At 51.7% G+C, this 24,617-nt stretch overlaps 1 protein-coding gene across 10 annotated transcripts in view; it reads right to left on the bottom strand.

Annotated features, from left to right (window-relative positions):
• Positions 1-947: 947 nt before the first annotated feature.
• TCF4 (transcription factor 4) overlaps positions 948-24,617 on the bottom strand; it is a 239,547-nt gene continuing 215,877 nt past the window's right edge. For 3 of the 10 annotated variants that reach the window (XM_075726767.1, XM_075726766.1, XM_075726771.1), the window contains 6 exons: positions 22,246-22,319; positions 19,781-19,984; positions 5,539-5,674; positions 3,729-3,891; positions 1,610-1,839; positions 948-1,084 (listed from right to left, as the gene is read on the bottom strand). In XM_075726767.1, the coding sequence (XP_075582882.1) occupies positions 948-1,084; positions 1,610-1,839; positions 3,729-3,891; positions 5,539-5,674; positions 19,781-19,984; positions 22,246-22,319 (944 nt within the window). Of the gene's footprint in view, positions 1,085-1,609; positions 1,840-3,728; positions 3,892-5,538; positions 5,675-19,780; positions 19,985-22,245; positions 22,323-24,617 lie in introns of all 10 variants that reach the window. The other 7 variants (XM_075726765.1, XM_075726774.1, XM_075726770.1 and 4 more) reach the window with 3 other exon arrangements.

Below are 24,617 nucleotides of genomic sequence, written 5' to 3'. Positions count from 1 at the left end.
CAAAAGCTTACCATATTCACTAAATTTTTAATATATATTTATATATATATTTATATATATATATTTGTCATAGGTCTATAAGATCCATCTGTTCCTCCTACCCTAAGGAATGGCTAATGTCATCGCTTCAGTTTTCATTAGGACGTTTGCTGGTTTTGTAAATATCTGGGCAGCAAAGCTTCCCTTTTAATATCCAGTAAGTATAAACACTAGCTGTCTAGCACACCAACAAAAACGCTCATTTTTTTTTTTTCTTCAGAAGTACACTTTTTCATTATTGCAAGTTTACAATTTTAAATTAAATATTTTTTTCAGACTTACAAATTAATTATATTTTTTTTTTTTTTTCCAAAAGAAGTTTAGGCACAAATGCATTGTCCCACAGTGTGGAGAAGATTGCCATTCAGTCTCTAGGCTGTGCACTTACAGCTCGTAACATACTGCGTTAGACATTCTGCATGATATGTTAAAGAGAGTCGTCCCTCAAGTTGCACTTTTTGTTTGTTTTTTCTCGGTTTTAATAATCGGGAATGCTGAAATCTCTTGCGTCTGTGATTCTTAACTACTCAGACTTGTCTTATATTACAAAAAAGGGGTTAAGGAGAAGTGTTTATGTGGGTTTAAGATAATACAGCTGTTAAGGAAGTGGTCTCTTGCTTAAATGAAGAAATGTGGCAACTTGGACCTGCGGAAGAAGTAAAAAATCTCATCAGTCAAGGAGAGTTGAGCGGGTGCCCCTATACCCCCTCCAGCAACCCACCCCAACGCCGCCTTGGGAACCAGGCGCGCTCGCGGGGCGACCCGAAAACCAGTTTGCAAGGGGTGGGCCGGCACGTGCACCCCCGCGCGCAGCACCCCGGGGCACGCTCTGCCCTGGGACGGCGGCCGGACTGGGGGCAAAGCCCTCGGGGCTCCCAGGGCACGGCGGAACACAAACTTGCCTTTTTTTACATCTGTCCCATGTGATTGGAGGCATCTCCCATCCCAGGGTGGGGTCCTGCCAGGGAAAGCGGAGGAGGATCTGAAGATACTTTCTCTTCTTCCCTTCTTTTCAGACACGCTGCTTTAGGATTCAGATTTCTTTCTGTGGAGTTGAAGCAAAAGGCGATTTCAAATATTCAAATATTTCAGTGTTACACCAGACCGGTCTGTTTGTTGCACGGGCATTTACAACGGCTCATCGTCACTTATCCACTCCAGTCCCGCTACAGGGATTTAGCGGGCTGAAGTGGAAGGATGCAGCTTGCTCAGGTCAAGCGCCGAAACGCAGTACAACGCCACACGCAAGCTCTGCAAACACCTCCCCGTTCGTGCTTTTGCTAAGGAGCAGCCAAGCTTAATATTGAATTTGGATCTTGCTAAAGAATGCAGAACGCGCTGAGGCTGCCGAGGACCTACGGCAGCGCCGCCGGTGCCGGAGCCGCAGGGGAAGGCGAGCACCCCGGGGGCTCAGAGGTGCCCGGCTGGCTCGGGGTGCCAAGGGTCAGGTTTTGCCTCTCGCCCTGGCACTGGGTGCCCCTGGGCAGGCTTTCCCCAACCCAAAAAGGCGTGTTTGGCATGGGCGAAGCCCCGGAGGGATGTGAGGAGACGCAAGAGGTGGCATGCTGACCTCTGACTTGCTGCTCTAAGCTGAGGATGACAGCCACAGCCTGGTGTAGAATCAGGAGCTTGGTCTGGGGCTTGTCGCTCTTCAGGTGGAGCTGCACCATCCGGCCCAACTCCTTGAAAGCCTCGTTGATGTCGCGGACGCGCAGGCGCTCCCGAGCGTTGTTGGCCATCCTCCTTTCCTTTTCCCTCTCGGCCTTCTGCTCCGGTGTCAGGTCTTCGTCATCGTTATTGCTGGGAGACAAAAGGAATACATCATTTTCTAATGATGTGGAAAATAAGTAGCGCCAAGATTTCCAACACACTTTGGCCAAAACTAGGGCTACAGTTCATGAGCGGACACCTTCTGAGCGGTCCTTAGTCGCTGCCCCTCTTCCACCACACCTACGCAAAATTCAGTCCCCGTAAATTTTACACCGAGTAAAGCCCTGGTTTGTCACGAAGCTTTACATCCCGCGAGGCAGGATTCTGATAGTTTAAAGCAGCACCCAAGTCCCACGGGCTCCGGCCCCTCAGCAGTAGCTTCCAAGCCAGGATGACAGCCGGGCATTTATACGCTTCCCTTTCAGCACACCGTCATTCGGGTTTTGGAAGAAACTTTCTCCATCGCTGAGGACGCGGGTGAGAATCCGCAATCCTCCCGAGCAGTGGCAAGCCACGGGTGTGGGTGTGGGCAGCACCCCACCCCCTGCACGGAGCACTGGGCACCCAAACACCCATGGGCAAAGAGCCACGGAGGCGATTTATGGCTGTGAAGAGCCCTGCGGTGAACTTCTGCATCCTTTCTGCAACAAAACTGCTTTCTATCCAGATAAAATGACGATTTTAATTTGAAAACACATCCACTGGTGAGTCACTGGCTCTATGCAATTTGAATTGGTTATGCAAATGGAGTAATAAATTTTCAGCAGTCCTAACAACCTGGATTTAGACATATAACTAAATATCAGGAGTAACCTTTTAAAGCTGCAAGCACGTTAAAAGCAAAAATGTTAGCCTACAAAAGCTTCAAAGCACATATAAATATGCATAAGCAACAGCATATTTGTTGAATTAACAAGACCTATGATCACCTCACATCAGCATATAGGTGCTTTCTTCTTACCGTATCATAAACGCACATGAAAGCCTCACTTATACATATGGTTACTTCAACACATTTATTCAGAGAAAAGCTCGAGTGCCGTGTATTTTCTCCAGTCCCAAGAGACGTGAATGTAATTAAGGTTTTAAACATCAGCGAGCACTGGCCTGAGAGGTCCGAGTCTCGGTGCTCTCCTGGGGGCAGCACGTCCGGAACCAGGCGTGGAAGGAGAAAAGGCAGAAGGATGCTGCCATTCATCTTTAAAAAAATCCCCTGACCAAAGCAGGGTTGTGCCTGGAATCCACCTTTATTGGGATTTTTGGCTACGACGAGCAGTATCTGCAGTCCTGGGCCGTACCTCGGGCCCGGTGCCGACGTGCAGGCGCGGCAGGTGAGATTCGAGGGACAGGAGTCAAGCCTGTCCCTTGCTCAGGCTCAGGTCTGCAGCACCCACAGACATTGCTCACATTTACCATGGGCATGAGTTCCCAGATGATACAATCCAGCTACGCCTTCACTAAGCCTTTCCAAAAATTTCTAAGCAAATGCCAAACAAGTAAACACCTCTAGACCCTCTGCGCTTAAACCTAGGGAGCCCTAGAGACGTACAGAAATTGAGGACTGGGAATGACAAATCTAATTCAGAGGTAAAAGAAAAGCATACGGTTTGTTAGTTCAGATGCAGGTGTGGTCAGCTCTTAGGCACATTTTTAAAGAGATGAAAATCCATACTGTATTCCAATTTGCAAGCATAGGCAGAGAGGAATAACAGCCTAATTTATACATTTTAGCATAATGCAATTTCTTTATAGATTGTGGAGAACTTGCTCAGCATCCAAATTTGGGAATTGTTCGAATTTGAGGACGTCCTGGAGTACAGGTACCAGAAAGGTACTCGGTACTGCCAGAATAGCCATCCCGTTCCATTTAGGCTGTGGTTTTACCTGCCAGGAAAAAACCTCAGTTTCCTCCTGTTCTGTTCACTTCATCGAAATCCAGTAAAGGAATTAAATGAAGCGACACTATTATATACTGTTACCTAGATCTTGACCTAGTAATTGATTTGATATCCTTCTTGTCATCCTCTAGTTTCTTGTCCTCAGAAGACTTTGTGTCCTGGAGGTTCTCATCTCCCTCGTCGTCAGATTTGATTTCGGAGCTCCCCGAAGAGACGCTCTGCCCTTGCAGTCCGGTTGGCATGCCTGCGAGAAAACACACAGCCGAGCTGTCAAGCAGCGCTGAAGCCAACGCCCAAAGGGTCCAGGTGTGTGTCCCCTGTCCCCGGCGAAGGGTGACCCGCAGCGCAGCCCCGGCTGACTGCCGTGGAGGTCTAGCCCTGCTCTGTGGAAGGCAGCACAGGACGCCCAGCTGCTGCTCCTGTTCTTAGAATCATAGAATCAGAGAATCGTTTAGGTTGGAAAAGCCCTTTAAGATCATCCAGTCCAACCATTAACCTACACTGCCAAGTCCACACTAAACCAGTCAAGGGTAGACCAGACTGAACCATGTCCCAAAGTGCCACCTCTGCCTGTTTTTTGAACACTTCCAGGGATGGGGACTCCCCCACCTCTCTGGGCAGCCTGGTCCAATGCTTGACCACCCTTTCCATAAAGAAATTTTTCCTAATATCCAACCTAAACCTCCCCTGGCGCAGCTTGAGCCCATTTCCTCTCGTCCTGTCGCTAACTACGTGGGAGCAGAGCCCAACACCCCCCTCCCTGCCCCCTCCTGCCAGGAGCTGCAGAGCGATCAGGTCTCCCCTCAGCCTCCTCTTCTCCAGGCTGAACACCCCCAGCTCCCTCAGCCGCTCCCCACCAGCCCTGTGCTCCAGACCCTGCCCCAGCTCCGCTGCCCTTCTCTGGACACGCTCCAGCACCCCAATGTCCTCCTTGTGCTGAGGGGCCCAAAACTGGACACAGCATTCCAGGTGCGGCCTCACCAGCGCCGAGCACAGGGGCACAATCACCTCCCTGTTCCCGCTGGCCACACTATCCCTGACACAAGCCAGGATGCTGTTGGCCTTCTTGGCCACCTGGGCACACTGCTGGCTCATGTTCAGCCGCTGTCCACCAACACCCCCAGGTCCTTTTCAGCCAGGCAGCTTCCCAGCCACTCTTCCCCAAGCCTGTAGCGCTGCATGGGGTTGTTGTGACCCAAGTGCAGGACCCGGCACTTGGCCTTGTTGAACCTGTTCAATCGCTACATTAACTTTTTCCTCATCTTAAAAATCTTTAATATGTCATTCTCATAAAGTGATGAAAACACCTTGGCTGCAATGAACGAGCAAGACCTTGTAAGTCATCGTAACAGTCCGAGCTCTTTCCTCCTCACTTTAACGGGAAGAGCAGCCGCCTCTAGGAATAACCCGCCGTCCTCCGGGCTCGGTCAGCTCCAGGCCTGCTTTGCAACGAGCCTGCAGAGGGGTCTGCGAGGCTCAGGACAGGGAAGCACATCTTGTGAGCCACGCAGAGGCACCCTGTAAAGGTGGCGGAAACTCCGCCTGTCCGAGTTACCTTAAAATCACGCTTTTTTCATGTGTCTCCCGCAGTGTTTTCTACGCTCTTAATTTTGCTGCTTAAAGCAGTCCCGGTGTCAAGACTCACCGCCCAGAGGCAAGCTGCTCGCGTGCTTCTAGTTGTAATAACCGGGGTGTTTCCGAGAGCAGAGCTGCATCAGCAAACAGGCTCTGCCCTGCAGGCTGGGCTGCGCCCTGCGCTCTTGCAGCCCCCACCACCCCTGGGGCCAGAAGCGCAGACACCCCATCCCTCCAGCCCGGGTCACCGCCGTCCCGGCCGCGTGTTTGGGGATGCTGCGTCCCAGGACGGCGTTCCCAGGCGGGCGGTACTCACCCCTGTACGGGTCCTGCGGCGGGTTCAAATCCGGGGACGTGGCGGACTGGACGGGCAGCTGGGGGACCGGGACCTGGTTTGGCACGAGCGAGTGGCTCCCGCGGAGGCTGACCCCGTCCTCGCGGTGCGCTCCGACCTGCCGGGGAGGAGAGAAGCAGCGGTGAGACCGTGCGGTGCCGGACAGCCGGCCAAACCCCAAGTCCTGGGGACCCCAGGAGAGGGACGGGGCCGTTGAGCCGCGGCACCGGGCCGTGTTTCACTAGAGGGCGCAGATGGCCCGTAGAGCCGCGCCGCGCGCACCGCGCACGCCGCGCACGCCACGCGCGCCGCCCGGGAGCATGCTGCGCCGCACGCCTCGTGACAAACACGGCAGAGCAGCTCAGGCAGGTAAAACGTCAAATTGTCTCCCAGGGTGCTGCAGCCGAGCGCGCCGATTCCTACCCATCTGTCTTCTATCATGTCCGCCAACAGATCTGACAATTATCTTAATGCCCATATGCTTAATTGTGGGCTTCTCAATTCCCCCATTGCTATCGGAAATCCTGCAGGAATTTCAATTTGGCATTCGACTTTCATTTTGGGGGATCAGATTCGCAGGCCTGCCATTTTTTTCCCCCGTAATGCCAGCTAAGCCTCTGACAGCGGGAGCTGCGGCAGCGAGCGGCGCAGCCCCCGCTCCCCCCAAACATAATAACGTGTCACCTGCCTTTCCAAAACGAGAAGCCCCGTCCAAATTACCGCTCGCTGTATTTCATTAAGCACCGAGTCCCAAACCCGAAGGGGCACCATCCCTGCCAACGCCGTGACTCCGGGTAATATACCAATAAAGGTTTTATTAAACACTCCAGTAATGCCATCATTGGAGCTGACAGCGCGGGCGCGATGGCAACGCATCCATTCCTGCCCTCGACGCGGCTCACAGACACGCTGCGGAGCAGGGCTGCTCCTTCATTAAATAAGGAGACGGCCGAGAAGAGTTAAGCAGCTGAAGAGCAGAACTGTCATGAGTTGCAGGAGACTTTGATATGAAAGCACCCGGCGCGGTAACACCGGCACTGCCTCCCCGGTCCTGCCCGGCAGCTCCGGCTGGCTGCGCTCTGAGCCGGATTGCTACCGACGGACGTCTGCGGGGACAGACAGACGGCGCGTCCGCACGGAAAACTCAGCGCTCCACCTCCTCAGGTGCGCGCATCCCCTAACGCTCGAGTGAAAGGGGCGATAAACCCGGCAGAGAACTGTAAATCGCTCTTTATTCTCAAAAAGTAAGTACTCGGGCAGATAAAAAGATGGAGGGATGTTTCTAATCAGACTTACAAGATAATATAGGATAATTGTTAACAGCAAGTCGAGACCGCAGTAAGAAAGATAAAAGGGAATCCTGCCAAGGGGAACTTGAGAAAATCTTTTACTACTAGACAAAATGCAAATAACCGAAAGCAAGTGTAAAATAGCAGAGACAAAAACTCTCTCCTTGTTGAGACGCTTTAATTTTTAAAACATGAGATACTAAGAAAAGACTGGAACCAGCATTATTTGGTTTTAAGAGAGAATCAGTTGTTACAGGGCGCTTAGAGCTCAGCAGTTCCACTTCCTGAAATCTCAATGCAGAAAACGCAGTAAAATCCTCATGACATCCTTCTGAGGAGAAAAAAAAGGTTTTTCCCCCACACCTAAGAAAGAAAATGACTAGTGAAACAGGCTGGCCTCCATCCCCAGCGATACCCAGCTCGGGCAACCCCACCCAGCTCGGGAACTGGCCCTGACTCTGAAGCTGGCTCCGCCGCGAGCAGGGGTTTCACCCCGGCCACCTCCACCAGTCCCCTCCAATCTACCGTTTACTGCGATCCTAGAAAAGATGAAACCCGTTTAGTTTCGAGGTCGATGAAGACAAAGAAACATATGACACGGCTTCTGGTTGGCAACCAACCACCACCCTTCGAGCAGAGCTCCTGAGAGCGGCTGGAAGCTGTAAAGGCTTTGACAGACGCCACGTCTCGCTCCGGGTCCCTCCCTTTTCCTGCCAGCCTTCCCCAGGCTCTGTCCATGACCTGTGCAGACAGACAGACAGACCCGGCGATGGGAAGCATCCCGTCCTGCTCCTGCCCCGGAGCAGCCCACCTCCCCCCCCGGACCACCTCGGTTACAGGCCTACACAAGATGCCTCCAGTTGGGTGGTCCAGCTTGATGAGGGCCAACCTGGCTATCTGGATTATCTGCCCTGACTTCTTGAAGACTACCTCTTGTGTTACCATGTCAAGAGGCAGACATGGTAACCATCGGTGATTTGAGGATTTTTAAACCAAAGTGTTGAATTCAGATGCAAAAATGATGCCATAAAGTCACCACCACTTAGCCGCTGACATACTGATATAAAATTTTATTTGTATTTTTAAGATTGGTTCCAATAAAAAAAGATTTCCTCACATTTCTTCTCCTTTAGGTTCTCAAGAGGTCTGGAAGGTAACCACCTGTCTTATGTCTCACAACTCAACGATAAAAACTACCAATTCTTTTCTTCTCTTTTACAACCCACCACATGATCAATCTTGCTTCTTGAGATTTGCAGCCTTTTTCCCTGCCAACTGGCAAATTCCAGGCTCGCTCAGCGAGCAAGCCCAACCTATGGCCATCCCTACACAGAAGAAAGACCATTTCTTATCCACCGTGACTGACTTGCAGCCCATCTTCCCCTCTCTCCGCGTGGGAAGCAAGCATCCCGAGACGGGATGGAGCTCAGGCTCCCACCTGCGATCCTCCCTGTGCCACAGCGAGGGGGCTGCTCCAAAACACCGATGCTTTCTAACGCTATGGCTACACAAACCACCACCTTGCAACGGCCTCTCCACAGCGTGTTTTCCTGGATAATTTATTTCTCCAGTTTCAACCACTTCCAAGAAGATTCAGGCAGCCCCATCACTTCATCATCCACACACAGTGTATTTTCCGAGACACACAAAGACTTCAACTCCAACTCTACCAGGCTACAAACACCTTTCATAGAATCACAGAATCGTTTAGGTTGGAAAAGCCCTTTAAGATCATCCAGTCCAACCATTAACCTACACTACCAAGTCTACTCTAAGCCAATCAAGGGTAGACTAGACTAAACCATGTCCCCAAGTGCCACACCTACCCGTAACATGCACACACGTGTACCTATAGTAAAAGATCAAACCTAACCCACACCGAGTAGTCCCACAAGCAGAGGACCACAGGGGCTGGTTTCTGGCAGCGCCGTGGTTCTCACCACGCTGCCGCGTCTTCGCCGTGCATGGGATGCTCTGTCCCGCGTGGGTACCCAAACGACTGCTTTTACAGCAAACTTCAGACCTCAAGACATCCCCTAAAACAGGCTGGCCGTTGACTTTTCTCCTCCAAACATCATCAGCTGCTTTCACCAGGAGCCCAGTACCTTCAAGAGCCCCACCACACTGCCCACCGCGGCTGAAACCCACCATCTGCCAGGGGCCGCAGGGATGCGACTTACTGAGATCAAGCCCATCCTATACAAGGTGTTCGGGACCGAAAGCAGCAACGCCTGCGGGCTCAGGGCGTGGGCAGCTCCCGGCACCGCTGGGGACACGGAGGATGCTGCGTTTTCTGCTTCCCCCTCCCTCCGCAGCCAGCAGTGCCGCCGGTTTGTCTGTTGTACAAACAACAGCTCTGCCCTGAGGTGGAGCGAAGATATGAATCATTCCCCCCAGCCCGGGAGTGTAGATTATAAATAATACTTATCTTTAGAGAATCAAACTCGCTTTGAAGTTCTATTAATATTTTATTTATTTCCATCTCTTTAAACAGCCCCCTACTGCAGCACTCAGCAGATTGGAGTGGAAAAAAAAGCCCAACAAAGGACAAATCCTAAAATGTGCATGGGAGGTATGAGCGGGCTCTGCTGTTGATGTGCAAATCTCTGCCTTAACTTCCCCTCTGCGATCGCCATCTCGGGCACGCACCGGTACCCAGCAGACGTGTGCATACTCATGTGTGAAGCACAGCCCGCCTGAGACAACTCAGCCAAAGGGAAAAAACCATGAGAAGCCCCAGTCCTGGGGGTTTTTTGGCTATAAAGGTTAAAAAGACTTCTGGAAGATAAACAAATACCGGTACAGAGAAGGCTGATCCCAAAGGCAGGGATCAAAATCAGAGTAAGGATCAAAATTGTTCTGCAGACCTTCCAGCGCAGGTCTCTCTGGAGGCACGCACGTACTAGGCTGACGGACACGGCACGAAAACCTGGACAGGCAACGTCTGAATTCACACTTGCATTAGTCTTTTATGGCATTTTAAAAACTTCAAGAGCTGGAAGAAGGCTAGACCCTGTCTTCTCTTACCTCTGCATTTTCATTTTTATATACGGTAACGGGTGTTCAGTACAAACGTCAGGTTTTTCTGGTTATGCTAGTTTGTATGTGCTCCAGATTATCTGCACTATCTATATATTCATTGGGGATGGGAAGGTGTTTTAAAAAAAATCCGTGGAAATTAATTCTTGAACACTCAGCATTTCATGATGGAGATGCATACCTGTAGTTAGCACAGATAAAGAACACGATGCTGGGAAAACATTCGCAGTTTCACCCTCATTCTACAAAGTGCGTTTTCCTTTTTTTTTTAAAAAAAAAAACCTATTCTGCTGCGTCCAAGATGCTTGTTTCATCGATGTCAAGATGCACCGCGTTGAATTCGGCGGTTATCACGAGTGCCGTCCCCGCGCAGCAGTGCCCCAGAGCAGGCTTCGCCTAAGCCACCCCTCGCTGCTCCGGGCGTGGATGCACGGCGCGGCCGGCACCTGGGAAAGCGGAGGGGCCGGCAGCCCTGGGAAGCACAGGGCCAGGGTCCCTTCTCCCTTCTAGGGAGAGCAACGAAGGGTTTCTCTGTAGGAGAGCTTCCCCAGCTCCCTGCTGATGACGTATAAACGGCCCCGGCCGAAGCGAAACCAAGGCGCGTCGGGGTCCAGGGCACCAGCTCCCACCCCGCAGCACCCACCTCCGCGCCCGCGGCACGGGGCTCCTCGGCCCCTACGGGCGGAGCGGGAAGGCGCTCGGTTTTCGGTGAACGTAGAGAGAAAACGTGCCTGCGTGGGGACCGGACCCCCGCCGACACGGAAACCTGTTCAGCGCCCCTGACTCGGACCTTCGCCGTGAAATCCCAACTGCACCTGACAGCCCCGAAGAGCTGCATTTCATTTGGAATGACCTCGGATTCTCTCTTTCTCTCCGTGTCATGTATAGGATGATGGAAACTTTATCCTCCAGAGAGGGAAAGCCCCTACCTGACCCAGAAGTGAATCCTGAGCAGTGGTTAAGAAATGGTCATACAAATGTTTCTTTTATTGCTCACAGATGGGCATTTGAAGTTCGGGCACGGTAAGGAGCAGACACAAGCTGTAAAAAATGGAGAAAGGTTTCCTATGAAGTTATGAGCGCTGCACCCCTTTCCTTACAGTTAACCCTTCTCGTGCTGAGAGACGGCCTTCACACACACCATGAACTTTCCAAATACAAAGGAAAAACTATCGCCTACAGCCTGGCCCGCAGCTTCGGGCTACGGTTAGGAAGAGATTATTCCTAACCTGCCCGTATCATGAACAAATGCAACAAGCAACGTGCTTCGTCCTTTTAAAAATGATGACCTTGTGTTATCCAATTAGATAAATAAAAACACGCGGCAAGAAAGTTGTAAGGTGATGCATGTTAACATGTGTTCAATATTGTCAAAATTTATAAGCCTGACAGAAAGCAGATTTGTGCAAAGCCCTTATAAACCTCTACCGCTATATTAAAAAGGGAACAGCACAGGGCACTCCGACACAAATGGTCTCTCACTGTATGTGTGTATTATTGGTCCAAATTATTCACTCTTATTTAACTGCACCGAAGTCTTTCATCTCCATGCTATACAATAATAGTTTCCATATGACCGGTGGCTCAGCTATAAATAAGATCAAAAGCAAAAGAAAGGATTTAATAAAAAAAAAAAAAAAAAAGAAAAAAAGACATTAAGAGTGGCATTAAATCAGGAAAAAAGCAAAGTTCACATTTTTTTCTACAGAAAAAAAGTAGCGCCGAGCACTAAGCGGCTCGCCAAATCTCTTATGAAAGGGCTGTTTGCGAGCCAGTTGTATGCAAAAGCCATTTAAACGGAGCTGCAAGTGGCAAAGCCGGACTTCGGCGTTACAAGGAAGGGGAGGAAGATGATGAAGGGGAAAAAAAGCACAAGCGCCACGTCTCCAGGCGAGGCCGGGACACCGGCTCAGCGGCGGCGTGCGCACCCCGAGGCCACGGGAGCGGGCGGCGTGGCAGCACCCACGCGCGTCCCGGGGAGCCCAGCTGCCCGCAGCGCGCGTCTGCTCGCTGGGAAGAGCCGAATTGCAGCCGGCTTGCCCCCGGCGCCGCAGAGGCCGCCGGCTGAGCTCCGCTCCCCACTGCCCGCCCGGCTGCTGCTCGCCGGCCGCCTCCTCCAGCCCTCTGCCCTTCGCAGGCTGAGCCCGGCGGGCAGGGAGTGGGCAGCCCGCCGCCGTGTCCCCCCGTACGCGCCGATTCGGCGCGAGGTCTCCCGCGCTTCACCGGCTTTGCTTCGCCGCCGCGGGAGATAATTGAAGTATCTGAAGGGAAACCAACCGGTTGCGACCTATTGTGGAGAGAAGTGGGTTGCCATGGCCGTCGGAGGGGAGTCACTGAAATAATCCCTGCGATTTCTTTCCGACAGGGATGATTATTCATTTAAGTATTGGCTAAATCCGGAGATAGAAAGGGTCCTGAAGTACAGGATTAAGAATATTAACTCTTCTTCACCGAACGGCAGGGAGGGAGGGGAGGAAACGACGCTGCAAGCGAGCCCGCACGCCTGGACGCTTTCTTTCGGCACCCAGTTCCAGGTGACGGGGGTCCTGTCCGGAGCGTCAGGTGGCTGACCCAGCCTCGCCGCTGCCTTCCTCCCCGCCATCACCTGCCTCGGCTCCGCGCCTCCCAGTCGGCCGCCGCGCCGAGCGGCTCCCTCAACGCGAGCCAGCTGTTCCCCAGCGCCGCTCGGGAGCGCACGCACGCCGGGCCGGCCCCGGGGAGCTCGCAGGCAGCGAGCGCCGCAGAAGTGAAACCCGGGAAACCAAATACGACGGGGTTTTTCAGCATGCGCCTAATTAGCTGGTTAGAAATGAATGGAGCCATTGTGCGAGGACAACGCTTTCCTGCAAAGGTGTCGTTAAAACGCTGGGTCGGTGGTTTCTCTCCTGGTCAAAACGAAGTTTATAGCTCAAAAATAATTTAAAAATATGATAAGGGCTGTAATTGCGCAGCATTAGGAATGTCAACCAATTAGGCAGAAAATGGTGCTACATAAAAACCCTGCACTGGTGCCTGTTATGTCAGACTTCACTCCGGTAAGGTCATTCTGCCCAGTTTTTTTTTAATTTGTATTATACCTGCTAACCTAAAAAACACGCTCAAGCAAAACAAACCACAGACGCAGCAGCTACAACTGTGCTAAAAATTAAGAGGAGAAAAAGATAGTAACACAAAAGAGCAAAAGCCAAATTTTGTCTTTTAAATAACGCCAAGTCGCTTGACTCTTTTTGTTTATGTACGGAATGACATAACTGAATTACTTCATGAGCTGCTGCTCTAATTCCTAGGGGTGGAAAATTCCATAAGTTAATTTAATGTGGATGCAAAAAAAAAAAAAAAACCCACACACGAACACGCTCTCTTCCTGTGGGCCCTCGTGTGAAGCATGCAGGCTGGCTGATGGGCTTCTAAGCGCCACCTTAAAAATAACGCGTACCAGTTTCTGGTTTATAATGACTTTAATCAACACCTGCGTGCACCGCTACAAAAGAAGCATAGGGCTGCTAAGATTCCTGTGCAAAAGTTAGCATTTAAACGCCGTTTTCTACAATTCCATTTGAAACGTTACGATAAAATGCCCGCAATCCGCATAACCTCTGAAATAACAGGAACTGCGGAAAGCCAGGAAATTCACAGCTAAAGCTGAAAATACACGCTTAGCTCATGCCCTTGAGAGATGGAGATGGGCCGAGTAAATCAGCCTAAACCCCAAGTTTTCGTCTTGACACGCGACTTCTAAAACTCTGGCCTTAAAGACCCTCACAGAGACAGAAACCTCATTCCTAAGCCGCTTCTGCCCCTCCCCGGGAGCTTCTCTGCGGGTGTCCAGGGCGGTTCTGTACCGGCTCTACGAGCCCGGCGAAGGGAGGCTACCTCCATTTTAACTACCACGTTTTCAATCCCGCAAACGCTCGTGCACGTGCTTAACTTCAACGCCACCAACAGCCCCGACGGGACGGCTCGTGGTAGTACAGGCGAGCACAGGAGTGTTTGCAGAACCCCGGTCTCGATGGGAGGGGAAACCCAAACTTCCATCTCCCCTGCTCCCCACCGCGCTCCCGCAAGCCCCGAAACACGCCCTGCAAAGGGACCAGCGTGCAGCTGCTGCACCCCAGCTTTGCGGCCGGGGCGCGAGCCGTGGAACGCCGGGGGATGCCGGGGGTTCCAATTCCTCCCCTCCACCCTCCCCAGCCGACGAAGCCGTGCCCCACACCCTGCGAGGGCTTCCCCCGCCGAGCTCCCGCGCCCGAGGGCTGCGATTTAAGAAACGTCCCGATTTTGAGACTTCCCTGCTGCCCTTCTCCTGGCTGCACGTGCTGCTGCTGCAGCGCAGCTCCTGCGGGCTTTCGCCGCTAAACCGGTTTGCCGCTGAACTGGTATCAAATGCGCTGTATTTGTAAATGGTGTGAATTAATGCGCGCCGGCTCGCTCATGGCACAGGGGAAATTAGAAACAGGGACACCAGCAAATTCCAGGGGCCTGCTAAAAATTAGTAAATGCTTAAACGCTCTCCTTGCGGGGCCGCTAATAAAAAAAGCGAGGGAATGTAAAATAAGAAATCCCTTTTAAGACAGCCTGCTCTCGCAAATGGTTCGCGCAGGGAGCAGAACTCTGCTCCCAGCCACACAGCTGTAAGCCTGGCCTCGTTCCATTAAAACCGGAGCACTTGATTCCCATTTCCAGCCGCATCTGACCCGTCCCTGCCTTATTTTTGTCTGGGGAGACGAGTCGCCCCTCTGCTGCGCGAGGGAGGGCGCGGGCAGGCAGCGCGGGCAGGCAGCGCGGGCAGCGCTCCGGGGTGGCGATGGCGCGCTTGGGCAGTGCGCGGTGGGCACGGCCGCTCCCACCAGCGCGCTCTACAAGTTTCCGGTCCATACCTCCCACTGCTACTTTATTTACTGCAGCTGGCCAGCCTTTTATAGCCTGTTTCATGTATTAAAATTCAAATGTGGAAAACATTACCAGTATCCTCCTTGATTTTTTTTTTTTTTTTTTTTTTTTGAATTTTTTCCCCCTTCAACTTCCTTTTCAGCATGGAATGTATCAAATGGTCAAAGGCTAACTTCAGACTGACTCTACTCAAAAACTATTTCCTTTGTTCTTATGTTTTTACTTCAAAATTCATACCAGTTTTCCAAAAGAAATTATCGGGCCCGACTCTTTCACCCAAGTTACGGTTTCAGACAGTGAGTAATGCTGCTTGGGAACGCGGCAGACTCTGGGTTTTCAGAGAAACGTCCCTGTCTTGTTTGCAGCGGCAGCGCTGCTCTCGACGCATCCCAATTCCCCTGCCCGTTACCTTGCTCTGACCGCACACTTGTTTAGCAAAGTCCAAACAAAACCCGTCAGACCCCATCACTTGGCATTTCTCCTGAAAAAGCAAGTGCCCACCTATCCCTAAAAATATGAGGGCATTTTTCAGATGCATGATGCAGGCACTTCCATTTCTCATTGTTGCGGCTTTTTTTGTTTAAATCTAACTTCACCTACATCTGGTATTTAAGCGAGGAGCACATATTTATGGAACAAACTGTCTCTGAAGTGATGCCCTGGGTGCATGTTGCATCAGTTTAACATATGCAAAGCGAACAAAGCTACAAAAATTAAACTCTTTTCTCTTGATTGAGAGCAGATATGCAGAAACAGTTGTAAGTCACAGATCTGGCTTTTAATAAAGCCAGATTTCTTCATTAAAAGCAGTATTGTTTAAACACTGGAGGAAAAAATAGCTTTGTACAAACTAAAATCTTAGATTATATGTATCCCAAGTGTATTTAACATATTACCTGAGGCCAAGCTAAATTACAATCTAGAATTTCCTTTTGTGAATTCTCAGCAACTGCCACAGAGAGCAAAACAATGTCTGGTTCATGCTAATTTTATTGGGGAAGGGGAGAGGAGATGGATTTAACCGAGCTGCTGAAAAAGCATCTTTTTACCTCTCGGAGCCTTTCGCCAGACCATTTTCAGTTAACACTTCACATTTTTCTTTTTTTTTTAATCTGCAAATGGCGCAGTCTCAGTTGTGGCTTTTAATGATATTTTACCCACGACAGAGTCGCTTTTAGTCACATTTAATTTAACGAGGAGCAGAGCCTGTCACAAAGCTGCCCCAATAAAAACCATAACCAAACCCTCCCTTATTTTCCTTTCTCAGGTGCCTATTTCCAACAACCGATGTTACATTTTAATAACCTGAAGCAACAGAAACTATGGGCAAATATTTAGCTCGGGCGTTGTACGTGGGCAAGGTTGAAGGGGAGAACTGTTTGGTCAAGGCCAGCTGGGTGAGGATACCCGAAAAGCAACTTTTTGGGTGAGGATACCCGAAAAGCAAACTTTTTCTTGCAGAGGGGGAAGCAGGAGACAGCTGGGACACTTGAATTGCCGCCTGAGATGGCAGACCTCGGTGGCGAAGGCTCTGGATGGCGGTCAGCGCTCGAGCTTGGCCGTAACACCGTGCCCTTGGCCGGAGACGGAGCGTGCCGAGGGCTGCGGAGCTGGCCCCAGCGCGGGACGGAGCGCGGCCAAAAGCGACGCCAGCCAGGCTGGACGAGCCGCCCGAGAGCCGCCCCGGCGTCGCGCCGGCTCAGCAACGGCCCCGCTGCGTAAAGCCGTGCTCTCAGTACCGCTGGAGGCTCATTAGTTTATAATCACCTCACTATCACGACAGCGCCGAGCGCGGGGGCATCCCTGGCGCGCAGCGGACCGGGGGACACGGTAATTATCAAATAATTGGCCACCAGAAGAAGCTCCTTCCTTCCCCTAGCAGTTGCCTCACACTCGGGCATCAAAGTTTTTCTTTCTTTCTTTTTTCCCCCCTTCCCTTGTGAAAAAAAAAAGGAGGAATCCTGTCTGAATCCTGTCAAATAAAACTCTAAATGTTTGCATTTTCCATATGATGTCTAATCCTATTTGGAATGCTTCTGAGCATTTGGCCTTGATTACATCTTGGAGCAATGAATTTCACAGGTCATTGTGTGTTGAATAAAAAGTATTTCTTTTTGTCAGGTTCACTGAATGTCCCCTTGTTCTTTAATTATAAGGCAGGATGAATAGGAGAGCTAGATTTACCTTCTCTATGCTGTCCATTATTCCGTGTACCTCTATTATGTCTCCTCTTATTCATCTCCTTTCTAAACAAAATCACCACAATCTGTTCAACCTCCCTTCACATGAAAATCCTTCCATGCTTGCAATCATTCCCGCTGTTTGTCCCCGAACTCCTCCTAATTCCACTACACTTATTTAGAGGTAGGAAAACCAAACCAGAAGACAGCTCCAGGGAAGGTATACCCACACGTATGTATATGTAAATATATATACCCAAGGCATATACCGCCACTCCATCGGTTTGGGTGTCCCTTCTCACGTGCCTTTGCAATTCGTTGGGTTTTTGGTCTTGTTTTTAGGGATTCTTGCACACCGAGGAGAAATTTCCATGCGCCTCTAGCAGAGGCATACGCTCTCCTCCCTGTATGTATATGGTTAATTGAAATTCTTTCTTCTAATCTGCCTTGCCTTGCCCTTAGCACGTGGGACGCGCAGGGGATCCAGCCGAGTCCTCCACAGCGCCGCGCAGCACCAAAACGGCCATGGATCTGTCAGGTTCCTTTCTCTTACTCATACTTTCCCCTCGTCTTAATTAACCTAAGTAGCTTGAACCATCTGAAAATACTGCCAGATAACTCCTTGTTCCCTCCCTCCATTCCACGTGTGAGGAAGCACCTCTGTTTCTGGACTGAAATTTGGAGGTATAAAACCGAATGCCTTCTAGACCTGTTGAAGACTGCACTGATCCAGTTCAGCTCTGCATGTGCGCAACTTCGCCGCTTCCCAATCGAGAATTGCCGTTTCTCGGCTCCTACAGGACTGTTACTTTTTTCACTAAGTTCTGCTGAGGGACTTTTAAGATTTCTGTAGACTCAAATGCATTGCATTAAATGGTTTTCCTTATTATTTTTCTGACATATTAAGAAAGAAGATGATTGAAGAGACACGCTTTTCCTTCCCTACAGAGGAAGCGACTGCAAAATATTTCCTTTGCAAAGTGCAAGACGTCTGTCCTGCCCAAGTGGCGCATAAAAGGCAAATTACAGACCTGATCCCACACCACTTACCCAGGCAGCGGCAACAGATCGGGGACTCGGTAACGCAAGCACGAGCTCACGACCCAAGGAGGGTGTGCAGAGCCAGGCTGCTGCGCGCCGGCTTTTCACACCGGAGAAGGGTCACCAATCCAGAGTGAAACACACGCCACAGGGAGCACACGCAGCTCCAACTCTGAGCTACCTTCTCCCCCAAAAATTTAAGCATGTGTTTAAAACAAGGACGGGATTAGCTCTCATTCCTTAAAGCTTCTCCAGCCCTGCATGCCAAAAACGTGCCTGACGCTAAGAACTGCACCCAGCTTCCCCAGCAAGCGGTGAGTCCCGAGTGAAACGCAACACTAACAACAGCTTTTTGAAAGCAAAAAAGAAAAAGCATTTCAAGACCTGGGTAGGGGCAGTGTCTTTATAGAATCATAGAATCGTTTAGGTTGGAAAAGCCCTTTAAGATCATCCAGCCCAACCATTAACCTACACTACCAAGCCCACCACTAAACCAATGTTCACCTGGCCTGCACATCAAAGCACAAATGAACCCCCCAAGATTTCACACCCCTTCATGCATGCACTCACACGCACGATCTGCACCTCTGCGCACGTGGCTATGAGCAGAAGGGCCAACTGGGGCTGCGGAGCTGGCCCCTGAGGTGCGGCCGCGCAAACCACCGACGGAAAGTCACAGGAGAGCCCGACCGCGCCGCCGCTCTCGCTGGTACGCGCCTGCTCCGCTGCCGTGGGGCTGCTCCTCCCCACACCCCCACCGCGGTGCCTGCTGGCGACTTCGCGGGGCACCCATGCCCTCGGCCAACCCAAGCCCCGTCAGCAGGGATGGTTAACGAGGCCGACGCAGAGCTGAGCAGCTCGGTACCAGCGACGAGAGCTGTGCCGGCCGGGCTGAGGGCACAGGCAGGGACAAACTGGAACGGGTGCGGTCGCTGGCACCGGAGCGACAACACTTAGAATCATCGAATCGTTTAGGTTGGAAAAGCCCTTTAAGATCATCCAGTCCAACCATTAACCTACACTGCCAAGTCCACCACTAAACCAGTCAAGGGTAGACCAGACTGAACCATGTCCCAAAGTGCCACCTCTGCCCGTTTTTTGAACACTTCCAGGGATGGGGACTCCCCCACCTCTCTGGGCAGCCTGGTCCAATGCTTGACCACCCTTTCCATAAAGAAATTTTTCCTAATTTCCAACCTAAACCTCCCCTGGCGCAGCTTGAGTCCATTTCCTCTCATCCTATCGCTGGTTCCTTGGGAGAAGAGCCCAACACCCCCTCCCTGCCCCCTCCTGCCAGGAGCTGCAGAGCGATCAGGTCTCCCCTCAGCCTCCTCTTCTCCAGGCTGAACACCCCCAGCTCCCTCAGCCGCTCCCCACCAGCCCTGTGCTCCAGACCCTGCCCCAGCTCCGCTGCCCTTCTCTGGACACGCTCCAGCACCCCAATGTCCTTCTTGTGCTGAGGGGCCCAAAACTGGACACAGCATTCCAGGTGCGGCCTCACCAGCGCCGAGCACAGGGGGACAATCACCTCCCTGCTCCTGCTGCCCACACCATTCCCGATAGAAGCTTGCAGCCGTACAACAGCTCACGCGTACACGGCGTGCGAACGAAGGGCAGTATCGCTCCCTCCATAGATACGCACGCACGCGTTGGCGCGCAACACCTCTGAGAAGCAGCAAACCCCTGCAGACCCTCACACCCATCCATCCCTTCCTTCCCCCTCCCCGAGCCCTGGACACGGGTTAATTTTTCACCCCAGCGCTGCCGGCGAGTCCCGCGGCTTACCATGAGCGAGTGCCGGTTGGCGGAGAGCAGGCCGGTGCCGTAGCCGGACCCCAGGCCGGCCATGGCTCCGTTGTGCGACGGCCCTATCAAGCCGTGCATGTCGGCGTGGCCGCCCGGCATGGCGGTGGCGGGTCCCACCGCGTGGTTGCGCAGCACGTGGATGGCGTCGTCCAGTCTCTCCAGGCGGTCCTCGATCCGGCTTTGCTGTTTGCGTGCGAGAAACAAAGCGGGAAGAGCGTCAGCAGGCGCGCAGGGCCGCCCAGCGCCGGGCACGAGGCGCTGCCGCCGGTGTGCGTGGGGCGCGCGGGGGCACGGTCACTGACAGCCAGTCCTTCCTTCTCAACCCCTTGCTGTTTTTTTGTTGGTTTGGGCTTTTTTTCCTTTTTTTTTTGGTTTTTTTTTCTTTTTTTTTTTTTTTAAATATTTGAAAGGAGCGGTTTTGTTTCCCTAGGGCAATGTTTATAGAGTAGCGTTGCGGGGAAGGAGAGAGCATGGTTAACACGAGTACAGCTTTGATTTTCATGGGCAAAACAGGTTCAATGATTCCTCATGAACATAATCATTACAGTACATATGTTGCCCTCTATGTCTTTGAAAAGTTTTAGTGATACTTAAAAAAAAAAAATAAAAAAATAAAAAAATAAAAAAGAAGTAGAAGTAAAGAAACAAATATACCTCTAATTGTAATCAATCTCTGACCGGGATTTTCCTCCCTCCATCTAATCCCAGGATCACACACAAAGAGAGAAAGACAAACTACCAGGTCCTGCGGTCCCTTGCTGCTAGCTGGATTTTTTCCCTACTCCTAGCTGGATTTTTTCCCTACAGGTATGCATCCTGAAATTGCTTTTTATCACCGGTAAAAGCAGCAATAAGTACTCTTCCCTCACCGAGCAGCTTACGGCCAGTGAGCAATGTGGCAGCGACTAGCGGTCCCGGGGGGCGAGGGGTGGCTCCGACCCCCCCCGCTGCAATGCCGTTGGGATCCCTAAAACCGAGCGCCCGCAAAGGACGGGCCCTCGCCTCCCACTTCTCCGACCATCCTAAAAGCCAGCCCACCCACAGCCTGGGAGAGGGTCTTCGAGGACCCCGACCGCTGCCTTCCCGAGTTCCTGCCTCCCAGCACCGTGCTGAGCCAAAAACCAGCCCCCGAGGCGTGCTGCTGGCAGGGCGAGGGCGGGGAGAAGCCATGGGCTGCAGGGAATAACACCCTCGAGGCTCCAGCCTGCCTGTTGCACAGGCTGCTCCACGGAAGGAGGGACCCGTGTCTGCGTGTCGCGCTCTGGGAGCAACCCGCTGCGGAGCCGGTGCCCGCGGAACCCCCCTGCACCCCCTGCTCTGCCTCCCCCAAACCCCACCGCTGTCCTCGGCCATCCCCAGCGCAAGCCATGTGCGGCCCTGGGCACCTCAAGTTTCGCTCTTTAATAAAATACGAAAGGGAGAAGCTCAACAGGACGGCCCCCAAGCACTGGGGAACCTGAGCTGCAAAAATAATTAGGCGTAGCTTATGGATCTCTTCAGCAAATCCCTTAATCAACCCACTGCTCTCCAAAACCCCAAATAACTCAAAAACCTCCAGAAGACAGACAGCCTAGAAAACATCATGGTCAACTGTGAGAAGGATTTTTGTATCCGGGGGGAAAAAACAGTCCATGCTTAATTCCTGACCCTGGCAAACTTCTAACGAAGGTACCAGGACTGCTGCATCGCCCCGTACTACGGGGGTGAAGCACTGCGCCCTTGGGAATGATCTGATAGCCTTTCGTTTTAAGGAAACTTCTAAGTTCTAGCACTATTTATTTTACACCCAATATGTCAGGCATTTCACACCGATTAGCGAAACCCCCTAAACTTCCAGCTGAGACCACCAACCAACCGAGAAGAGCGAGGCAGAGGACGTCGGACTCTACACTCCTCCTCTGTTTTGGCCAGCTCCAACTCGTACTTCATCTTTCCAGTAGGAAAGGCAACAGATCTCACTGACACCCCTTTAACCCGCTCTGCCATGCGAGCATTTAGGACCAGCTCAGCCCGCCGGCTCTCCCCGGGGAGAGGGCTCCTGGCCATCACCGCTGCATTGGCCGCGCTCCCTCCCTCGCTCCACGGGACTGACGGACGCTCCGTCCTGCGTGACAGCCACCACGGCTCTCTACTCCCCTTTTCTCTTCAACCTATTCCATCTGCCTGCTCACCCTCCCCTCTTTTTGTGGTCCTCGTCCCCCTTTTCAGTAGATTTCAACACCGCATCCCCTGTCGAACAGGAGACCCTGAGCAGCAGCATCTCAAACCGCATCACGTATCTAGAGCACGGGGCACCCATGATACGAATTTAGAGGTGGTAAAATCAAGTCCGAGGGCATAGCGGTCGCTAACGAAATGAAAACCTGTGTGAGAAGAATGGATGAGAAATGGAAAGAACAGCAAGTAAAATACTGAGGCAGAGGAGGTCACTAATCAAAACATACCAAAGAGTGTAAGGGACCTTCATAATTGGGAGATGATGACGCTTGACCTCCATTTCTAGACCAAACAGCTGTGCCTGCTAATAGTAAAATTGGAATTACCATTAGAACTATGCAAACAAAAATGTCTTTCAAACTTTTTGGACAGTTTTGTAGACATGTAAATGCCGTATTCCAGATAGACTATAGAGCAGACATATGGAGAACTTCCAAAATACACACGGATGAAAAAAAAAAAAAAAAAAAAAAGGTATTTTGTAGCAAAGCACGTAGATGCAGGCCACAAAGTTCCCCCAGGCTGCTCCTCTGCATAGAGGGCTGCATTCATTCGGCAGCTGGAGCCGCGAGAGGCTCCGGGAGAAGGAAACGTCTCGGTGGTGGAAGGAGAAGCAGCGCTGCCGCAGGGTGCTGCGGGGCGGCTGGAGCCCCGCGCGAGCCCAGCACAGACTAGCCCATTCTCCTAGCCTTGCTTCCAGACGCGCTCCGTGCCACCGACCACGTCATCCCGCCATCAAATTTACAAAATCTTAAAAAAAAGAAGTCAGTAAAAGCACTGCACACAACATTCACGTATACGCTGATAAGGTTTGCGCTCTCTTTGGGCAGATTATTTGGTTTGGCCCAGTGAGACCGCCAAAGGTCTGACCGAAAGCCTTCTGGTTTGTATCCGCTGCTCTAAATCTGTTCCTGCTGCTGCGGGAAGGAAAGGGCTCCTGGTCTCCAGCAGCATTTTCTAAGGAAAAATTTGCCCTTGTGAAAGAGGCAAACATGGGGAAAAGAAGGTTTTTTTCAAGTATTTTCCCAACAGCTTTTATATATATAGCACAACGCTTAGACAATTTATAATGCTCTTTTGAACGAGTGATCTTCTGAATGATCTCATAAAACGGGGTTAAGAATTTGAGATGGAAATACTGGGCTTTTAATCTTAGCGTCTACGTTGAGTGGCGTTTGCTTGGATTGAGATAGGCCAGGGTGGAACTCATGGCAATTTTTTTTTAGGCTCTCACAGTTCAGATTTTTTTTTCTCATAGAAGTCAAAATTATGTCAGTTCTAATTAAAACTTAAATCTTCCCTTTTCTGGTCCCCATGGAGCTTTTAGTTGAGGTTTTGCTACAGCACCGAATAAAGCAACGAGCAGCAATCTTTACTTTCGAAATAATTTTTAACTAGCCCTTGATATCCTTGAGGGAAAGCGTCTTGCATGCTAAACACTTTCAGCTCTTATTTAAATGCACTTATACTCTTTTATTTTTATTTATTTTGACACTCGGTTCTCCCTATTTACCCAGTAGAGCCTGCAGAAAGCAACGCGGCCCAAATTCGCACGGGATTTTGCTCTTTGGCTCGGCCCCTTCCATGGGGAAGGAGGGCAGCGCCTCGCTAGGAGAAAGGCAGCCCCAGTGCCGGGGGTGCTACGCCTCGGGGGCGTTTCCAGGCAAAATAAGGGCAGAAAGTCCTTTTCTGAGGTGTGGGACCGGGCTACGACGGGCCAGGTGGTCCCTCTGTGGTCCCGCCGTCCCCCATCCCCTGCTAGGGGTGGCTCTGTGGGGACATTTGTTGACTGGATGTCACCCCAAGGTTACGCGCTCCTTCACAGCAGGCGAGCTGACGGAGGTGGACGTGGCGTCCCCCTGGACCTCGTCCTGCGGAGGCTGCCAGCTAGCACAAGCTTCTCCCCACCTCTCCTCCCAAAAGGGTCTCGTCGCCGCAGAGCTGCTAGCAGGTCTACGCCTCCGAGGCTGGGGCACCATTTTGAAGGGTCAGGAGCCCAGGAGCTCCCTCCCCGTCTGCCGTGCTACTCACGCCCCATGGAGAGCGAGGGATGGATCACACCTCTCGCCAGCGCTGCCCCACGGAAACACGGCGGCCTTGGCTGCCCTTTAGGATTCCCGGTGAGGTTAGCAGGATCCAGGGCTCACGCACAAAGAGGAGACCGGGGTCTTTGGTTATGTGTGATACAGACCTCGTCTCAAAGAGGGGATGGGAAGCCAAGAGGTCTTCTCCAAGGCGCTAGCGTGTGCTGCGTGGGAGGAGAAGCCTAGCGCTCTAGCTGAGAAGTCTCAGGGTTTAAGAAATCTGAATTATATTCAGGTAAACATTTAGAACACCTGATGCTCATGAGAACTACCCTGGGCCTCGGGATCTTTTCAGTTTAGGCTTTTATTAGTAGTGTGGGGCTAGTTAAAATATGCAGTTATTATAAACAAAGTATAAAATGAATCAGCTGGGTTGGCAGGGACGTATCTTACGGATCAAACAGGCTTTTGCTTCAGCGCCGGCAGGGGCTGGGGGAATACACAAGGAGATGTACCTGGCACGGCCACCCTGCAGCGAGGCCGCCGCGAGGGCTTGGGTGTCCCTGCACAGGGGC

The sequence above is a fragment of the Pelecanus crispus genome, chromosome Z (genome assembly GCF_030463565.1).
Source record: "Pelecanus crispus isolate bPelCri1 chromosome Z, bPelCri1.pri, whole genome shotgun sequence".
Classification (NCBI taxonomy): Eukaryota; Metazoa; Chordata; class Aves; order Pelecaniformes; family Pelecanidae; genus Pelecanus; species Pelecanus crispus.
This window is presented reverse-complemented; position numbering and strand designations above follow the sequence as displayed.